This window comes from Dermacentor albipictus, chromosome 1 (genome assembly GCF_038994185.2).
Source record: "Dermacentor albipictus isolate Rhodes 1998 colony chromosome 1, USDA_Dalb.pri_finalv2, whole genome shotgun sequence".
NCBI lineage: Eukaryota > Metazoa > Arthropoda > Arachnida > Ixodida > Ixodidae > Dermacentor > Dermacentor albipictus.
The window spans coordinates 455,100,405-455,120,224 of NC_091821.1; the positions used below are offsets into that span (position 1 = coordinate 455,100,405).

The 19,820-nt window shown below is 44.4% G+C and overlaps 1 protein-coding gene across 1 annotated transcript in view; it reads left to right on the plus strand.

Annotated features, from left to right (window-relative positions):
* Positions 1-19,599, plus strand: part of LOC139059316 (uncharacterized) — a 28,594-nt gene extending 8,995 nt beyond the window's left edge. The window contains exon 2 of the mRNA XM_070537546.1: positions 18,377-19,599. Within this exon, the coding sequence (XP_070393647.1) occupies positions 18,377-19,117 (741 nt within the window). The 3' untranslated portion in view covers positions 19,118-19,599. The remainder of the gene's footprint in view (positions 1-18,376) is intronic.
* Positions 19,600-19,820: the final 221 nt, after the last annotated feature.

Here is a 19,820-nt window from a genome sequence, read left to right on the forward strand (position 1 = left end):
CAAAGCCATGGGCGAGCAGCCATCTTCTGTTCCTTTCGAAACGGGACAGCCTCTGGCTATTGCAGAAAAAATTCACCGTGGTTCGGCATAATAACGCATGTTTAGTGCCTTTGCCCGACACTTTGACGTGGTGAGCTTTCGCGGTCTTGTGACGTCGTGTGACAAGGCGAAATGGATGTGGCCCAAGAAGTTTTGATCAATAGCGGAAGGCTAACGCCACAAAGGCGTAGAGTCGGAAATAATTTTAGTTCTTGTGTTCTGCCTAATCGTGCATAACCAGTACGTGCGCATCACTCTGGGATGGGGATTTCTTGCGGTTTTCCAGACATCCCATGACATATAAGCAAAGTGGGCGGTGCCTGAATAATTTTGACTCGTAGAAGGCTAATGGCGGAAACTAAACAGAAGCAGATTGGAATTGCGTTATGTTATAGCTCCTCAGTTAGAAGCAATGTTTTCTAGTGTCACGGGTGAACTTAATACATGCAGCAGCTAGTCCAAATTTGGTTTTTAAAAATGGGGAGGTGGGGGAGGGGGGGTGGTGTTTCACGTTCTATTTAAATTTTTCATTGGGTCACTTAGTCATGACCTCAGAACAACCAGATTAGGACAAAGCCGTTTGTACACGTAACCCACAAGACATCAAACACACGTAAGAAACGGGAAATAAGCAATAATAGACACTGAATGAAGTAGAGCAAGAGAGCTGTATTACAATTAGCACGAGACTAGCACAAATTATCCTTATGGCGCATTGTTATCGGGAACATGAGCTACAGTCAACGCAAGATAGGTCACCGTTGATTGACGGTGAGCAAGGCGATGAGTCAACTGGCGACGCTCTCACCAAAGCGGTGATGGGATTGAGCGACGTGTCGTAGATGACCGGCTCGAGGTAGTGTCCTGTCTGCTGAGGAGGCGCAGCTAGAGCATTACAGAGTCTAGATTACAGCTAGAGCATTACAGAGTTATAGAGTCTGGAAGCGGAAGCGGCAGGGAAAAAGGGGCTTCCTGTTCAGGCAGCTCGGACCTGCAGCCCGGCCGTGTGCCTTCTGCCCACGATAGTTGGTTTGTGCGCAAAGTTTAGAGTGTCTGCTTTAATTTAGCCTTTTCAGAAAATTAATGATTCAGTGGTATTGAGAAGTGTTATACAACTTTTATTTGCAATGTTTTTCAGGTTTCTGGCAAACAGTTTTCATTCTGTCGGTGATACCGTGTCCATTGTGCGTGCGATGCCGACAAGCACGCAGCAGCGCCTGCCGCGCTTCTGTTTTGTCCGCTGCGTGCTTCTCAGCGACGAAAAGTGGCCCACTAGCGTGACGTTACCACACCAGCCTTCTCAACATAGTATTGAGCTTATTACTGGCTGCAAATGTAGCGCTAGTGGATGCATTGAGACACGAGAATGGTGTTATATAGACATCATGGGAAAGATGGGCTGGTACTACGTAGATCTACTTATATGTTGTTATTCTGAAAGAGTACGTACTCATGGCTTTTTTTCATAAAATTCTTACAGGCTATTTCGTCATCGGATAATTAATACACAATGGTGTCCAACTTCACTTATCCGCTAAATAATACAAATCAACTGTTTTAGGAGTATCTTAGAGAGAAAAAAACACAAACAACCGGGGATGGTTGCAATATGGAGAATTCTGATTAGCATAGATGCGCATCCATATATTCTTGTATTCGGAATTACACACGATTTAAAGTGTTGTGATTGGCTTACCGGGAAACGTTACTTTAAAAATTGTGAATGCCCCGAGTCATCGACTTAGAAAAAGTGATCTGAGCACACAGCGTCATCGCAAAATAAAGAGCAACAAATAACTCGCGTCGAGCAATTGTTCATGAAGTCGTGCCGAACCATGGCGAAATGCACGTAGTAACAATAACGTCATCAGTGTAAACGATTGCAATGCGAGATGTCTTTGTAGTGTTACTATTAGCAGGTCTCTCTATAATTCCAAGGATTGTGACATGTAAGAGTCACCTTTTACACTTGAATTAACTGAAGGGATTTTTTAACGCGAAAGCGTTAAGGGCCCCGTGTCGCAGAAAATCCGGTGCCGGCGCCGGCGGCGTTGTCCGTTGAGAAAAATCATCCCGAACCAGGCAGGCCCACCGCATGGCGCATAGGCGTTTCTGAACTAATTGAATTTCTCAAGGTAAAATGCGTCAGAAAATTCGTAAAGTACGACTTACGCGCCACCCACAGACATGATAGCGTCAGATTGTAATTTGAATATACGAGAAAACATAATTCTGCTACGCGGAAACTCAAACACAAACCCATTTTCCGTTTGAGGTCTGTCTTATTCGGAGTGGCGCGCCCCGCCCGATTCCTTGCAACAGCACCCAGATGGCGGTTGCCTCCACGCTTCTGCGGTAGCGGCGGCGCCCGCCATGGGGTGCAGGTGAAAAAAAAAAGAACCAGAAAGCTCGCCTTCCTGCGTAGCGTTCGCCGCGAACCATTTCCAGGAAAGCATTACGGTTACATATGCTGCAGCTGCCGGGAAGCGTCAGAAGCGGTCAAGGATCTTGAATTCTATTGCGTTCCAATCTTAAAGGTAAACCTTAAGCGTCCTCGAAGTTTTTTCTTCATACTGTACATAAAAATTAAGATAACGACTGTTTGACACACTCTAAGCAACGAAACCTACCAAGAAGCTTTCTATCTTTCTCAGTTTTTCGTACATGCAGGACAGATGACTCAAGTTGTTAGGTCGATGAGGACATATTGTGCGAGAAACAATTTGCTACGCACAAGCAGTACAAAGGAAGAATGCTGACGAGGCAGCCATATTTTCTTTACGGACGTCTGTAAATCAGTTACCTATTTGGATGGAATCAACAAAGCTTGCGAGCATTGCGTCGCCGGCTTCTCCAAGAACAATAAATTGATCAGAGATCAAAGGATGATGTGAAGAGGTTATAAAAAGTGAACGAAAAAGAGACAAAACGTTCCGGCGATAAAGCAGATTCTGCAAATGTGCCAGATTCTGCAAACGACATGTTCTGCAGTTTCTGCAAATAAGCGCAGTGCAATAAAAGGAACCAATCAAATAATAAGCATACGCACAAACAAGCAAGGAAGTGCTAAGTGTTATTACGTAGGCACAATAACATTTTCACTAAAAAGGGCGCGAATTTCTATATGTTCAAGCATCGGTAGAACGTAACATTCAGGGAAGTAAGTAATTTAGGAGTTTAGAGCAGATGTAATAGCGGGCTAGCCTATGGCCCAGGTAAGTTTTATACACTAGAATGACGCCGATGAAAGCGATTAATTGTTAAGCTTTATTGTTTATTGCAGCCTCGTCCCTCCCAATGCTTGTCCGGTCTGGACTGGCCGTAACATATCGGACTAAGATTTAATTATGCTCAATTAGTACATTTCAGGCCTTCATATGAAAACCAAAATAACGGACTACATTCGGTTTGGAATGCGCCAGTATCAAAAGACGAAGCATATGTACTTATGGTCCCCTTAGCGACTGGCAGAGTACAGCCGATCGAAAAAGTTTACCTGGAATCAAGTTCGCTGAAAAGTGAAATTTATACGCAGAGTACAATTTAGGTGATGATGTGGTGGTCGAATGGAAAAGTAGCCCTGGGAAAGTAGCGGTTACATCCTTCAATTAAGAGCAGATGCATTGACTAAGCATAATTTTTTTTTCGCGGATCCCACGCTCCAAAGTCTTCTGGCCCCCTTCGAGGGTACGTCCTGGTATGTTTGTCAAGCTGTGTATCATGTGCCACACAGGTTGCAGGCACTAAACTAGCTTAAAGAGTTAGATTGAAATTCCAGTCTTAAACGTTTTACAGAACAACGATACGATTACGAGGCACGCCGTAGTGGTCGACTCCGGATTAATGTTGACCACCTGGGATACTTTAACGTGCAGCCAATGCACGGTTCACGGGTGTTTTCGCATCTCGCCCCCATCGAAATGAGGGCGTTGCAGCAAGCATTTCATTCCGCACTTTCTGGCTTTGCAGTCCACGCCGAACTATTTACAGCAGCCAGCAGGCGACGCAAAAGACGCAGCGCTTGAGGGATATCCGCCGTAGTGTGACCGTGACAGCGGTTGGGGTGGCGGGGGGGAAGGGGGCTAGGGGGCGCCTCCTTCCGTCGCTTCCTCCGGAAACCTGGCGCATCGCGTCGCGCCTGTCGGTCACACGCATTCACGGCTGGTCGGTCACACGCATTCGCGGCTGGCTGCGCGACAAGAGAAAGAAAGAGAGAAAGAAAGAAAGGAACGGCTGCTTGGCGGCTTTCGACGCGCTTTGCTGCCGAAAATTGAAATGCGCGTGTACGCGTCGTCTGCACGCTGAGCGCGAACTAAAGGCGCCGACGAGAGCACTAGGGCACGCATTGACGCCGTCACGGGACCGTGCCACGTGCCCGGCGTTTATTTAATGAATGCGGCGACGCGGAGGGGATTCCTCCTTCTGTTACTCTTCGTTATTTCTTGAGCCCGGCCGTGGCGCGCGGACGGGGAGAAGGCACCAGCGCGACGTGTCCTTACGTAGAAGAGATGTAGAGTGTAACGGACCTTCTCAAATGAGCGGTGTCACCCAGAGACCTACTGCGCACATAAGGTCCCATTGAATAGGCGCCCTTGAAATACCTTGTAAATTAGGACTCCCTTGTTTCACTTGTCCTACTTTGGGGTTTGCGTGTAGTACTGCTTAACTGAATTGGGGGTCATCTACAGCTGTGGAATAGGTTTCTTTTTCGTCAGTGTCGGTGTTGCGGTGGTAAGATGCTACTGAACCGACACCCAAGAATTCTGCAGTTATAATTGCGTACAAGAAAAAATAAAATAAACGAAGGTCATTCCTGTCAAAACGCGCACGTTGTTGATAGGGCGCAATGAACGCGCAGAGGAGGAAGAAGGGTGTTGCTTGCTGCAGGCAGTCTTTTTTTTTTTAATGCGATGAAGGCTTGCCCTTAAGGCATAATTCTTGGAGCGTATATGTGTATTATATGTGTGCTTTGAGGCCTGTGTTGTGTATGAATTGAAGCAGTGTTTTGTGAAATCTGTTGTCATGTATCCAGTGGTCATAGCTGGTTGCCACACTGTATCGGAGGCCGGCTTGCTGTAGGAGACGCGAGCGTTCCGATTGTAAACCCGTACATGTCCATATTAGGTGGTATGCATCTGATTCCACCACAGGAACGGAGCAGTATGGACACGTAGCATCCAGTGATAAATGCGGCCAGTTCCACCTTGATACAACAGCCGGTGTAAGGGCCACCCCGGCCCGAAGCCTCCTAAGCACAACTTCCTCCGCCCTAGTAAGGTGAAGGGGGAGGGAGCAGACACACGGTGGGATAAGAGCGCGGGTGTCCTGCCGGAGAACATTTTTACGGGCTCGCAGCGAGTTACGGGGTTGGGGTGGGAGGGGAATAGGTGGAGGATCAGGATTAGGAGGGCAGTGTGCCTGCTGGTCAGCAGCAATGTTGTGAGGGTTCGCTGAATGGCCTTGAATCCAGTGTACCTTGACGCAAGTAGCTGTCTTACTATTCATAGTGTGTAGTCTCTCGCAGATTTCCATCGCCTTATCAACCTTCTTGAGTTCCTGAATAGCCGCTAAAGAATCCGTGAATATATCTAGTTGCTTGATGGTAGGCAGCTTAGATGTCGCATCTTGCACAGCGTCGTGGATGGCTTGAAGTTCCATTACTAGAGCGCTGGCTTCCGTAGATAAATAGCGCTGGTGGCCGCTGATGAAATTATGCGTAGTACTCAGGAATGATGTCCTTCCGCCGTCTGGGAGAATGGCAGCATCCGTATAGACTTTGCAGGTGTTAACGCATGATGCATCGACGATGTTGTGTTCGTCAATAGTACCTGTTGTATCGCTGCAGGCAGTCGAAGCGTTGCAAAAACAGCCGTTCAGTTGCTTTGCTGGAGTGCCACTTATAAAATGCGGCGGTGCGTGAAGCCTGTCACAGTACGTCTGGAAACACAAGTCGTTTGGTAACACAATGAAGGACTGATCGCTAAGACAGATTCGAGCCGGACCCCACCTGACCATGCTCCATCCATTGAGCTTAGCTGTGCTTTTCCACACACAAGTTTCATCATTACGACTCCATGCTATCCATGACAAAGCAATGCGAGGGGGAGCCGAAGCACCTCTCTTCAAAATATCCAGCGGCCTCGAGGGAACAAAATTTCACCTGCACTTGGTGTGAGTGTTTGTTGCGGGAACGGGGAAAGGCGTTCTTGATAGCTTCAGTGCTAACTCTTTACTCCCTTTTTTGTTTTCTGCGGAGCTTTCTTCAATGACATGAAATCCAATGCAGGGCGCACGAGCTTGTCAGCAGGCTTGTTGCCTGCTACACGGGTATGTTAGGGTAGCTATTGAGGAACAATGGTAAATCTTGTGTACGTCAGTTCTTTAATAGCACTTAACAGTGCGCTGAGTACACCTGTCAAAGGGTAGATCTCGTTGTAATAACTGGAGTGCAGCCTCGTATCTAAAATGAAAACAAGTTCTGGCAGGCAGGGCTTCAAGTTCATGCACCGGTGCTTCAATGAGGATACTTTCACACGATGGTTGAATGATTGATTGATTGAATATTTGCTGTTCTTAGTTGTTCTTTGCTGGATTACCGAATGAACGCAAAACATTGCTTGACCCATAGCCAGCGGCTAGCCAAGGGTCCAATTGAGAAAGATAAACGAATTGCAGGCAACCATTTGTCAGAATTAGAAACGTCAGTACACAGAAGTTTAGAGGAAACGTACAAAAAGTTGACAGGCACTCTATACGCTCGTCAGAGTACCAATTGCCAGAAGTAATAAAATTGTACAAACTAAAAACCCTTAATTCTAACAGGAGCGTGTAGAAGTTATACAAGTCAAAAGCGTGGCAGTTTGGGCGAGTTGGTATGCCATGACTGTTTTAGGCTTGTAGCGCAGCTCGGAAGAGCAATCTTGTGTACTTGTCGATGTCTGAATGACAGGCTGCGCGAACATGGTTACAATGCCAAGAATTGTATTACAGCTGGGGGGGGTTTTTGCACAGCACTGCAAAACGTGTGGTTGCGAACCTGTCTTAGAGGAATGCGTCATTCTTGGTCGCAGTCGTAATCAGCTCACAAGAGAAATCATCGAAGCAAAGGCTATCATTGGTCTGGGCCATGCATGTGTAAGCTCACCTTCATTATCATTATCAAACAATGAATTGGCGTATCTCCGACTGCAGCCACAGGCTGTCTGAATATGTTACCACTTGGTTACTATCTGTTTTGTTGCTTCATTTCTTTGTTATCTCCTGATGTCATATGGTTTGCCGAGTGTATAAGTAGTCTTGTGTCACGAAATAAACTGTCAGTTGGAAGTTAGCGCTCACTCTGTTTTCCGTTCCCTTTGATTACTCCTACCTCCTTCCTCTTTTGCTCTTCCGAGCTGCGCTACAAGCCTAAAACAAGTTATACAAGGTATAAAATATATATAGCAACGTTGATTGAATGTCTACTATCACATCACAAAGATCCCAAATAATATGTCATCCCGCAGATCCCAAATGATACATAATGTCACACCACATAGATCACAGGGAATGCATAAAATCATATCACATCGTAAAGCAATATCACATTATCAACAAAATATAGGTATAGCTATGAAATTACGTGCAGATAATATCAACTGTAAGCGTGAACTCAAAGTGTTTCATTCATTTTAAGGTAGTGATTTTTTATCGCAGTGGAAAAGTTGGAAAGTTTTAGGTCACACGGTCGATTATACCAAATTTTTGTTCCAGTAAACTCTAGCATACGCTCACCATAAAGATTCCCTTTTACGGCTAAGTTAAAATTTCCGAAAGTATGGCTCCGTGTTGGGCGTCTAGGAATATTAAATGAAGATATATCAAACGGAAGGTTGTTTCCTGCTATAGTGTGGATGCATTCAGTAGTTTTCTTTTGCTTTACGAAGGAAATCAGAAGGTAGCACGCGTAGTTTAGTAAACAGTGCCTTGCTGGGTCGAGAATGGTCAGAAAATGAAATGATTCTAAGGGCTCGCTTTTGTAATTGTCTGAAGGGCTCTAGGTAATTATAGTATGTCCAAACTCACAACTCGATGCAACCTAATAGATACCTAATAATGATGATTTATTGCCATCCCCTTTGAAATAGCCAGAGACAAATCGTCACCCTGCTAGCTTGAGTTAATCAGGTATGCTGCCAATGCTTTTCCTTCTAGCAGTCTTGAACACAACTGCAAACTTCTCTATCTACCTTGTACTGCTCCCTTTGTCTGTAATGGATACGATCGTTTCATTTTCTTGTCTGAGCTTTTTCCACCAATACTCTAAAGTCCTCTTGCTTATCTAGACTGCAGACCGGTTGATATTTCCGTCTACTTTAAATCCAAGTGCTTCTGGAAGCTGTACGTTTCTTAGGGTTCTCGCTGGGGGAATCCCTTCGCGTTCCATAAGGTGTGGGCTTAGTACTCTCCGAATGTTTGCTGCAGCACACACATGTCTCATCTAGTTGCAATTATTTGCTCCGCTATGTTTTTGTCCTTAGGCAACCAACTCGAGCCTCAAATAGCAAGGCGATGGCCTTCCTGTTATGGTACAGATTTTCCGTTCTAATTTGTTTTTTCTCATTCTCCTAAATCTCTATGATCTTCTTCGTTTCCACTGTTTGCATCCAATTCGCTGCCTCTATTTCTATCACTCTCTTTCTGATGACTACTGGTTGTCGATCTACACTTTCAAGCATCGTGTACTTGGTTTCCAACTTTCTTGACCCCTTCCTTCGTTCTGTGTCCACGCTTTTCAGGTACAGATACTTGCGTACTTTAGCCACCCATTTATTTTTATCCATGTCCCTGAGTCTTCCTTTCAAATAAATTTTGCCCTGCTCTTCTCTGACTTCAAACGTGGCCTAACCCATGTCCCCTTGCACTGCCTCGATTATGGTTTTGCCCTGACCTCCCGAATCCAACTGGTCCACCGATCTTTGGCTAACGTCCGACTCCTAAAATATATCTGGTTTTATTTTTATTTCTGTTATTTATTGCGTAATGCAGACCACAACCGTGTCCAAGCAAGACAAGCACAACATAGCACACAACACAATGTACAACAAGAGTAAGAATTAGGCGCAAGTTTTAGCTCAGGCCGACCTCTCTGCCTTTCTGTATATATATATATATGTTTCTTAGGCACAGAATGGCTTTTGTGAACGTCGGCGCTCGCACCATGACTTCTTGCCACACTCCTTTCCGATGGCGGCCCTGCATAAAGCGCGCCGGTGGCATCAGCAGGGGGACACGCATTTGTAGTCTGCTGCGCTCCGTCTGATTGATTGATTGATTGATTCTCTTGCGCGAGCTCTGACTGTGTGCTTGCTTGGCACGGAACTCTCTAATTACTGCTTGTCTGTTTCGCTATAGTGTTAGATAAGTACCAGCATTTGGAGGACTACAAGTGTAATGTGTCTTCCACATAACCACCTGCCGTGGTAGCACGTAGGCTGTGGCTGTTGCGCTGCTGAGCTTGAGGTCTGGTGTTCGGTTCCGACCGAGGTGGCGTCATTCAGAGGGGAGTGACACGAGAATAAAACCTCGTGTACTTACATTTAGGTGCAAGTTAAAGAGGCCCAAGAGGTAAAAAAAAAAACTCTGATATCCCCCCACGCGCCACACAATTTCATCGCGGTTAAGGCACGTAAAGCAATAGAAGCTTTAATTAGTTTTTTATGTGTGTAACAGCAGCCACTCTGGGCAGGACCACGATCCAGTGACTCATTCATAAAGCATTGCGCCTTGCGAGTAACCGTATCTGTGCAGCTACGGAAACAAAGCATGATTACAGGACGCATTTGCAAAGTTTCGCGTTGATTAAACGGCATTTTTCTTCAATGGAAATTTTACACATCGCTCATAATTCTAGTGAGCTCATAATTCTACAGCCACATCATGTTGCATATATCAAACTTCTATAATCGAATAATCAAATAATTTCCCTGACAATCGCTTTTTCACGAACATTAGTTTCAGATTACAGATTTATTGGTTCCAAAAAAAGAAGTAATTACAACATGACAAATATACAGACGAGGGTCCCAAAGTGAAAGAACTGTAGTGGGACCCTCGGTTAATAATAACAACATTGATGGTGGTATCAATAGCCAGCAACTTAGCGTTATTATAAACAACCACTACAGATCAAATACATCATTAGACATGATATTTACAATCAAACACGAAAAAGCACATTATAAAAGAAAGTCGGAAAAAAGCATGGATGAAATACAAGAAATGACATGTGAGAGAAAACTCAAAGGTACACCGCCAGATCGTAGTTAAGTTATTGAAGGAAATGATGCTTAAGGTGATTTTTAAAGATTTGAAGAGAAGTACTGGATTTTATAGAGGATGGTTTTTCATTCCAAAAAGAAATTGCAGTGAAGGAAGATGTTTTTTTGCCGTAATTGGTATGAACCATGGGTAACAAGAAATTGTTGTTAGCCGCAAATCTGGTTATATTTTTATTCTGCAAAAGGTCAACTGCAATGAACGGAAACGTAATGTTATTATGAAGCAACTTGTGGAGTAAGACGAGTATGTTAAACAGGAACAAATTATTAATAGGCAAGATATTATACGCGCGAAGTAACAAAGAGACATTGGATTGCATGGAGCTAGAAGTGATAATGCGTATTGACTGATTTTGGATATGTTGAATTGATGATAAGCGACAAACGGACGTGTTGCCTCATGAAACAATGCCGTAATTAATGTGACTATGAATGAGCGCATAAGAGAACGCTAGCAGAACCTCACGAGAAAAAAAAAAAGGGCGAGCTTTCAATAATGCTCGTATACCAAACGCAGTCTTGAGCTTGAGATGCTGGAAGTGAGAGCGGAATGAAAGGTGAGGGTCAATATGTATTCCAAGAAAAGTGACATCGGTGCTAACGGGAATTGAATTAATTCTAAGCTTTACTTCAGGAATAGAAGTTAAAGCCCTGTGAACTCACTTTTGAACAACATAAATTTATTTTTTAGAGGATTAAGAACTAAGTAATTGTTGCTACACTGTTTTTAATGTTACTTAATGTAATATTTAACTTAGAAGTAAGAGTACCAACATATTTGTCAGATGAAGATATGGCTGTGTCATCTGCGTATAAAATGCAATGAACGTAGTTGGTGGAGTTAGGATAATCCGTAAGATCATTAATATATAAAAGGAAAAGCAAAGGGCCCAGAACTGATCCCTGTGGTACACCTTAGTTAATACATTTTGTTACTGAGAAAGTATTTGCTGCATGTACTGTGTATGGCCGGTCATGTAAGTAATTTTTAAGAATGTTAGCGCAGGACCGGTTATACCATAACAGTCAAGTTTATTAAATAGGACATGATGGTTAACCGTGTCATAAGCTTTACTGAAGTCTAAAAATACAGATCCGACTAAGTTTCCCGAATCAATACATTTTTTTATGTAGTCAGTCAGAGATAGAACAGCTAGATTCGTGGAACTTCCAGGGTGGAAACCAAGTTAATTGTGATTTAGCAATTTAAACGTTGTTAAGTAGTTATTAAGACGCTTAACAAATAATTTCTCAATGAGTTTACTAAGGCAGGAAATCATTACGATTGGTCGGTAATTATTAACTGTGTGTTTGTCGCCTTTTTTTAAAAACAGGAATAATCTTGGCATTTTTTTAAGAATGGAGGGAATGCGCCTTCTTTAAACATAAGGTTGATAATATTACAGAGCGTGTCGCAAACTAAATTCGCAACCAGTTTTAAATGCCTGACACAAATATTGTCTAAGCCAGGCCCTGTATTTTTAAGGTTAGCAATCGTGGAGCACACTTTATTTGGTGTGGCTGGTAACAAGAAGAATGATTGTGTCGTACGGCTCAAAGTATTATAGAACTGCGCATGTAGGTTGTTATTAGTGTAAACGGAAGAAAAGTAGTCCGAAAAAGCATTAGCAATTTCGTTGGGCTCAGAAAGAGTGAGACCATTGCAATTTATTTTGGTTATAGAGGCATCAACAGATGATTGTTAAGAACAGGTTCAATAACTTCCATTGGTTTTTGGGGTTATCTCTATTCTAATAAAATTTATTTTCGTAGTACCTTCTTTTGCCTGTTTAAGTAAAACTTTCAGTAATTTACAGTACCAACTATAGCGTCTAGCTAGTCCAGTGTTAAAGGGCTGACGTTTAATTTTCTTCGACATGTTTTCCTTCTTTCTTAAACTTTCTAGACGACCATCCGTCATCCATGGGTTGCGCGGATATTTATACTTTTTCCCACATTTTACAGCGCGTCTCTTAATTGAAACGGCCAATAAAAATAAAGTGCAGAATTTGTTTAGTGCTGCTTCGGGATCAGACATAGAATTAATTGGTGACCAATCAGTTTCACTGATGATTTCAACAAAGGCATCTGCACTATATACGGAAGTAGCTATTATTGCTCTCATGTATTTCATTGTTAAATGTAAGAATATGTAATGTTATATGTAATATTAAACATGGTGGTCTAAGCCATGGTTGCCGCCTATTTTTGTTGCGCTATATCACTGATTCCAATCACTGCACGAACTTTGCCCGTGAATTGGGTCCACTACCTATGTGGCAGGAGCAGAGAAAGGAAAGTCGGGTTAGTCTGAGCAGACTATGTGTCCCGGTGGAAGTAATCAAGTTTAATTACCTTACGAAGATGAGCACATCAGCAGATGACTACAGAACTTTGTCAGTTTTGCCGACTAGTTTTCTCCGCCATTCTACTATTCCACACATTTTATAACAGCTGTGTGAATGAGCACTCGAAGGCACCAATTAAAAATGTAGATGCGCTTAGGCGCAAGTTTGGTCAATTTTGTTGTATTGAATCTAACCCTCTAAAATGAATTAGTTAATAACGTACTGCCCTCGTACATCAGTTCCTTCTGACAAAAAGTTGTTACGTGAAAGATGTATGGAATAGCGGGCAGACCAGACATCTGACACTCAGCAACACAATTTCTCTTTTCACACTTCCTTCGCGCTTTTTGAGCGAAATCGGCTTGCATCGTGCCGAACGATTCAAATATGTCGATTCATCCTTTACTTACGTAATGACACATTTTGTATCCGTACCACAGTGCAGAATAATACCGCATTTTGCTGCAATTACACTAAAGCACTGCATATGCATTACCGTACCATAGCGACCACCTAATTTGTCTAGCATGGCATGAAACATTTTTCGGGATGTGTTAAAACGCTGGGCATCAAAGAAATTGGAATGTGTGTGGCCAGTAGAGTGGGAAACCCATCACAGAGTGCGCACTGGACACAGACACTGTACTACAGCGCAGACACGGTAAGCGAATGCAAACTGCTGATTTCATCGTCAAAAAAAGAAGGCCGAGTGATTCCGAGTAGGCCACGACAACGGAACATCAATGACGAGAAACCAACGCCGTACACGCATGTGGCCACACTGATGACTATAGCAGACGGCGCCAGGAGCAATAAGCGTAGTAACGATGGTGACTGCGCCCCATTACGCCGGTATATATAGTGTTCTGGAACATTCCGCACCATACTGTTCTTCAAATCTCCATACTCATATTTAGGTAACACTGGCAGGGCCGGCGGGGCAAGAACGTCAATTACATGCACTTAGCGAGCGGGTGAGCGCGGCGAGGCAGCAGAGTGTCCCTTCCACTGACGTCACGTGCGTGAGGCCGCCACTCAGACATCCCGGGTACAGGGCACGCAACGCGGTCAACGCTCGCAGCACATAACACACAGAGAACCGCTAACACATAAGCCACTGCACTAGCTCCGTTTCTTTTCTGTCAACAGAGCCGACTCTATAGATGACGCTCGCTCATCGCTGGTGCTCAAGCAATGAATGCAATATTTGCGCCATCATCTGAAAAAACGATGACTCAAATTATTTAAAGCCAATAAAATCCGGGGAGCTGTAATGGAGAGCTATGCCGCTGGGATTTTATTTCAAAACACTGACGTCAAACTTAAATAACAGCCGACGCAAGCCTGGACGGAGATGCACAAAGATTTTGTTTTGAACAGCCCTATTAAACGCTCTGTTAGTTTACAGAAGGTGCCTTCTGTTTAGCTTTAAAGCTATTAGCATTGTTTATCGTGACAGGTTTTCCTCATGTTTTCCCTCACAAGCCAGGAGCACGCATACGTGTAGAGCATTTCAGTGGATCTGAGCCAGCAGAGCGAAAGTAGGTAGTGGGATATGAAGGTTACGCCGGCGTCTCTGGGTGACCCAAGCCGCGCTGACGTAATTGTAGACGTCCCAAAGGAAAAGCAGTAATAAGGAGAGTGGTGCCGGTGCCTTCGATTGCTCGGCTTCTCCTTGCTTAACTTGCGGCGGTTTCTCGACGATGGTAGCGGCGCGCAACGGTATGCTAAAACGCCGTCCGAACGGATACTTATCGCAGGACAGTTGACAGAACGACGTAGTCCATGTGCCGAAAGGGCTTGACAACGTTAAGCTGCCAAAAGAAGTGAGGAATGGCAGCAACGGCTGGACCAGACGAGAAGGTTGAGCACTCAGCGCTGTTAAGCGGAGAGTCATCAACCATCTTCGACTGCTTCGCTGACAACTTCGAGAAGCAGTTCGTTAATTACACTTTTGGTGCACTGTACGTGATCGGCCGTGCCTCCAGACGCATAGTCAGTAGCGATAACCTAGCAATAAATGGACGTCATTGATTGTTTTAGGTAGACCTTTGCCTTTACTCGTCCAATCTATTACACGACGAATTCATCTACGTACAAAAAGTAATGAAAGCCTTAAGCAGATTGTTTTCAGGCTCTTGATAGTACAACTATTGCATTTCAGTAAAACACGGATTTTCGTCGTTTTTTTTTGACGTCGCGTGACCGCGGGGACCTAAATGTTTTCACCAGTAACGGAGGGCTAATATATATATATATATATGTAAACGAGAAGAAAGGGGGTTAACCGAGAGACTCGATATTTATTAGTCATATAGTGAGAAGCCAACAAACACTGACACCAAGTACAACATAGGGGTAATTGCATGTGCTTAATAAATGAAATAAAGTAATGATAAATTAATGGAAATTAAAGTGGATGAAAAAACAACTTGCCGCAGGTGGGAACCGAACCCACAACCTTCGCATGTCGCGTGCGATGCTCTACCAATTGAGCTACCGCGGCGGCGTTTCCCCATCCACTTTCTTGGATATTTATGTGTACTAGTAGAACCCTGGGAGTGTTAGCCAGCGCCCCCACTCACAGACCATGGTGGCAGACGTGGAACGTCTGCCACCATGGTCTGCGACGTTCCACGTCGTTCCACGTCGTGGACGCGTCGTTCCACGTCGTCAACACGTCGTGTTGACGTTCCACGTCTGCCACCACGGTCTGTGAGTGGGGGCGCTGGCTAACACTCCCAGGGTTCTACTAGTACACATAAATACCCAAGAAAGTGGATGGGGAAACGCCGCCGCGGTAGCTCAATTGGTAGAGCATCGCACGCGACATGCGAAGGTTGTGGGTTCGGTTCCCACTTGCGGCAAGTTGTTTTTTCATCCACTTTAATTTCCATTAATTTATCATTACTTTATTTCATTTATTAAGCACATGCAATTACCCCTATGTTGTACTTGGTGTCAGTGTTTGTTGGCTTCTCATTATATGACTATATATATATGTAGATATATATATATATATATATATATATATATATATATATATATATATATATATATATATATTGTTACGCGCGAAGGAGACCGTTTATAACCCTTACAGATGTAGGGGACCACTTACTTTAAGTCGCGAAGGTGAGCGCAAGAACGGCCAGCGGATTGATCAACTCAGCGTCGTTCTCTTCTTCCTTCCTCCACGCGGGACCGCAAGCACGTTCACCGGTCTTCGTTTTCTTCATGCGTAACAATATATATATATATATATATATATATATATATATATATATATATATATATATATATATATATATATATATATATATGTCCTGCCTAATCATGTGTAAAGCAGTGTGTACGTGTCATTTTGAGAATTATTGGAGTTTTCTTGACTTAGCGTGAGAGACAGGTGAAGTGGGCGTAGCCTAAAGGATTTTCGCTAATCGCCGGAGGGCTAATGACCAGAATCGAAACAAAACAGACTAGAATAAGTTTACGTTAGGACACGCCCACACTATATCGACGTAAACGCGCGCGTCATGGGGCAGGTGGCCGAACGCACCAGCATTGGCATGGCCACACTTGCAGGCGTCCTTGCCACCAAGGCCAGCAAGTGATTCGCCCTTAGCTGGATTCACTGCGGCTGCGATTAGCGATGCTGGGAGAGGGGTATACATTTTCTTGCAGCGTCCGCCCACGTGAATGAATCGGCAGCTCCTAATTGGTCTCCCTGATTGACAACAGGCGGCCTGCCGCAAAAAATAGCTCCAAGACCGATTTACTCCGCGGTAGGAAAACGTTGCTGATCGCCTGTTTTCAAGAATGGCTTGGTGGGCTACTTGGTAAAGCATCTTAAAGCGTTAGCGACGCACACAGACGCAAACAGAGTGAGGAACAGGACACAACGCTGTGTTCACCCCGTTCTGGTCTGTGCGCGCTGTTAACTCTTTAACACCTGTTTTCGCGGCGCGCTTTCACCCGTCTCCAGCATGCTGCGCGCATTCTCGCCCTTAGTGTAGACGTATCTTAATAGCGCCCCCGGCCTATTAAAGTTTTTTGTTCCAGGCATCATTCTAGTGGGTGCGATAGGAGGCAATCACAGCTATCACTTTCACTCACACCGATAGGCAATGAACTGCTCGACTGCTTTTGTTTCTGTTTGAGCAGTGATATTCCTTGTAAGCGAATTGAAACTGTGAAATTCTTATGAAGGCATTGTTGTGTTTGCACAAGCATCGCATAACCATTGTTAGTGCAGAAGCATACTTGCAGAATCACATTTGCCTAATAGAGAGGTATCAGTATGTCTGAAATCCCCTATTTTTAATAATTATAGACAGTCGTGTGAAACACCGGATGTTGTTCTACTTCCCTTGTAAGATATTTTGTGTTTCACCGAATATGGCATTTTCATTGTAATAAATTTAATTTTCCTATTTGTGTGATTCAAAGCTGCACGTGGTGCATTCGTAAATGTTCATGCTTTGGACTAATAAGACCTTAATTGGTTGACCACGCTTGTTTCCGACTTTGCTTTTTGAATGTATCCGTCACAATGAACAATTACGAACTCCCCAAAATTTTTGCCCCCCATGCATTAGAGTTGAACAGTGTACAGCTGATCCTTTTGTGTGAGTAGCACTTATCCACTCTGCAGAATTTCCCACCCATGATGCCGCGTACCTTTATTCAATCAGAATGTATCTAAATGAAAGCGAAATTTACGTTATATACACGTTGATAATAGGCGGGTTTGTCGCACAGAATATAGGAACCCGATGAATATGCATCAATCATTCTTGCACATGGATAGTACAACCAAGAATTAAACATTGGTCTCCATTTTATTTTACCTTCGCTGTCGTAAACAAGCAGATATAGTACAGCTGCAATTTCGTAACGTACTATAAGAAAAAAAAATCACTTGTTTATTGGATGGTAAGTTAAAAAAAAGATATTGCATATTGAATGAGATTCCTACCTGAAGTTCGTGGGTTTGAATCCACCACGATATCCTGCTTTTATGGTATACTCACAAGTAAGTCCTTACTTCCCTGACTCGGTGCCAGTAATGGTGTTTGAAAACGTAAGGGGCTACTAGAAAAAGCATAATACGCACACGTTTTTTATTGCGTGCGTTTTGCAGCCTGGTTGGCGAAATCTATTCTTGAAGGGTGCTGAGTTTGCAGCAATCTGGTGACAAATTAATTTGCTCGACCTTTTTTTTTGCGAGCCTGTATTCACAGTGTTCTCCACAAAAATACAGTACTTTTTACTTCATTAGTACTATTAAGGTAATTTAACGATGTTTTCGCGCATATTCCATATTGTCAAATAAATTTATGATTATTGCTTTGTTTTATACGGTAAAAGCATAGTGATATGCGCGCGTTCGTTGTATATGTGTGTTTCTTGAATAAAACATGCAGCTACGTATTATCGCGTTATTTGGCTTGCACCAGTGCAGTGTTCAGACTACCGTGACTTCCTGTGCTACCGTCTACCTGCCCTGTTTTCTCGAGATGATGAGAAATTAGTCAGCTTATGACTGTGATGTCCATGCAAACACCACAATTACTGTGCATGCTCATTAGAAGTCCCTGTAGTCAAGCACCTATACATATGCGCAAGAGTTCCTCACTGGTTTTTTTATTCGCCTTTTCCTTCAAGCAGGTCTCCCCACCAAAGATCGGTCTCCTGCTGTCCGCCTTCCTGGCAGTGTACTGCGAAGCGTACCCAAAATCGACAACGTCATCGCCAACCGAAATCATCGCTGTCGGAGCCAGCAGGGGGCTCCCACACCGTAGTCCAGTGCGCCGGTACCGCCACGGTCGCCGTCTCGACGCGGGCCCAGCGCCGCTGCGTCGCCGTGCTCACGTTGGCTCGAGCAGTAGTACCACTCCGGTGGTGGCAGACTACGACGTCGACGGCGCCGATTATCCGCCCTACTACAACTACTGGCCCCCAGCCACGGACAAGCGTAAAGGCGGAGAGGGCGACGGCCACCATCCTCACCGCCGCCGCCACAGGCAGGACAGGCGGCGCTACGACGAATTTGAAGGGGACTACTATTACGACCACTACGTGGGCAAGCACGACTACAGGAACGAGTACGACATCGTGTTTCCCCTGCTGATCCTTATCATGGCTCCTCTGGCGGTGTCCGCCTTCTTGCTCCCGATCATCGCGTCGCTGATGACCAACACTTTCTTCCTCGTTAATGGAGCGACGTCGGCTGCCATTCAAGGACGTCGCAGGCGGAGTGTGCGACAACTGGCGCCATCGGCCGACGAACTGATTAAGCTGGAAGAAGTTCTGTCCAAGGCGATCGAGAAGTACGGTGGTTTCGAAGCGATTCACGAGACGACCGGCGTGATTCACGAGTCGACAAAGCGTGGGGCAGTGACGAATTGAAGAGGCTTTTTTAGGACAGAACTTGTCAGGCTCGTTGTGCACCGGAAGCTGAGAAAGTGCAAACTTTGGCGAGCAAGTATGAGGCAGCTTGTCGTGTCACTCAGTCTTGGTTGTAACTGCGCGAGGACGTCAGTAGCTAAGGAGAAAGTGCTGCGGGCCACCATATGTGCAGCGCTCATGCCTGGTTTTGCGTCTTTAGCAGTAGCTGTAGCATCGGTCGTCGTTTGTCATTTTGGCAAAAAGAGCGAGATGGCCAGAACGAAAGACCTGAAGATTTAATTTTATGTCCTTCTTCACGAACATACAAGGTAGTGCAACATTTTCTAAGGCACACTACGCTGGGCATATTGATCACGCGCACTGGCGTAAGGGACTTGTCATTGCATCATCTTATTTATTTCCTACTGCAGGGCCACCATTCAACATAGTCTGAAGAAGCGTAGATTATAATATTAAAAAGAAACATTACGTTTCGAACTACACTGCATAGTTTTGGCGTCTCACCTGTCACCTACGACTGCGTTTCTGAATACCGAGCGGCTCCACTCTATAGGGTGGGCATCTGTCAATAGATATATGCTAAGTGGATACAACGGAGCGGTAATGTCACGCAAGCTTGTTGAGCCTAGTTTGTGTTTCAGCTACAGACAACGCCAACAACTCCTTGTGATGTGGTTAAATGCAATTCATGACAAAATAAGCA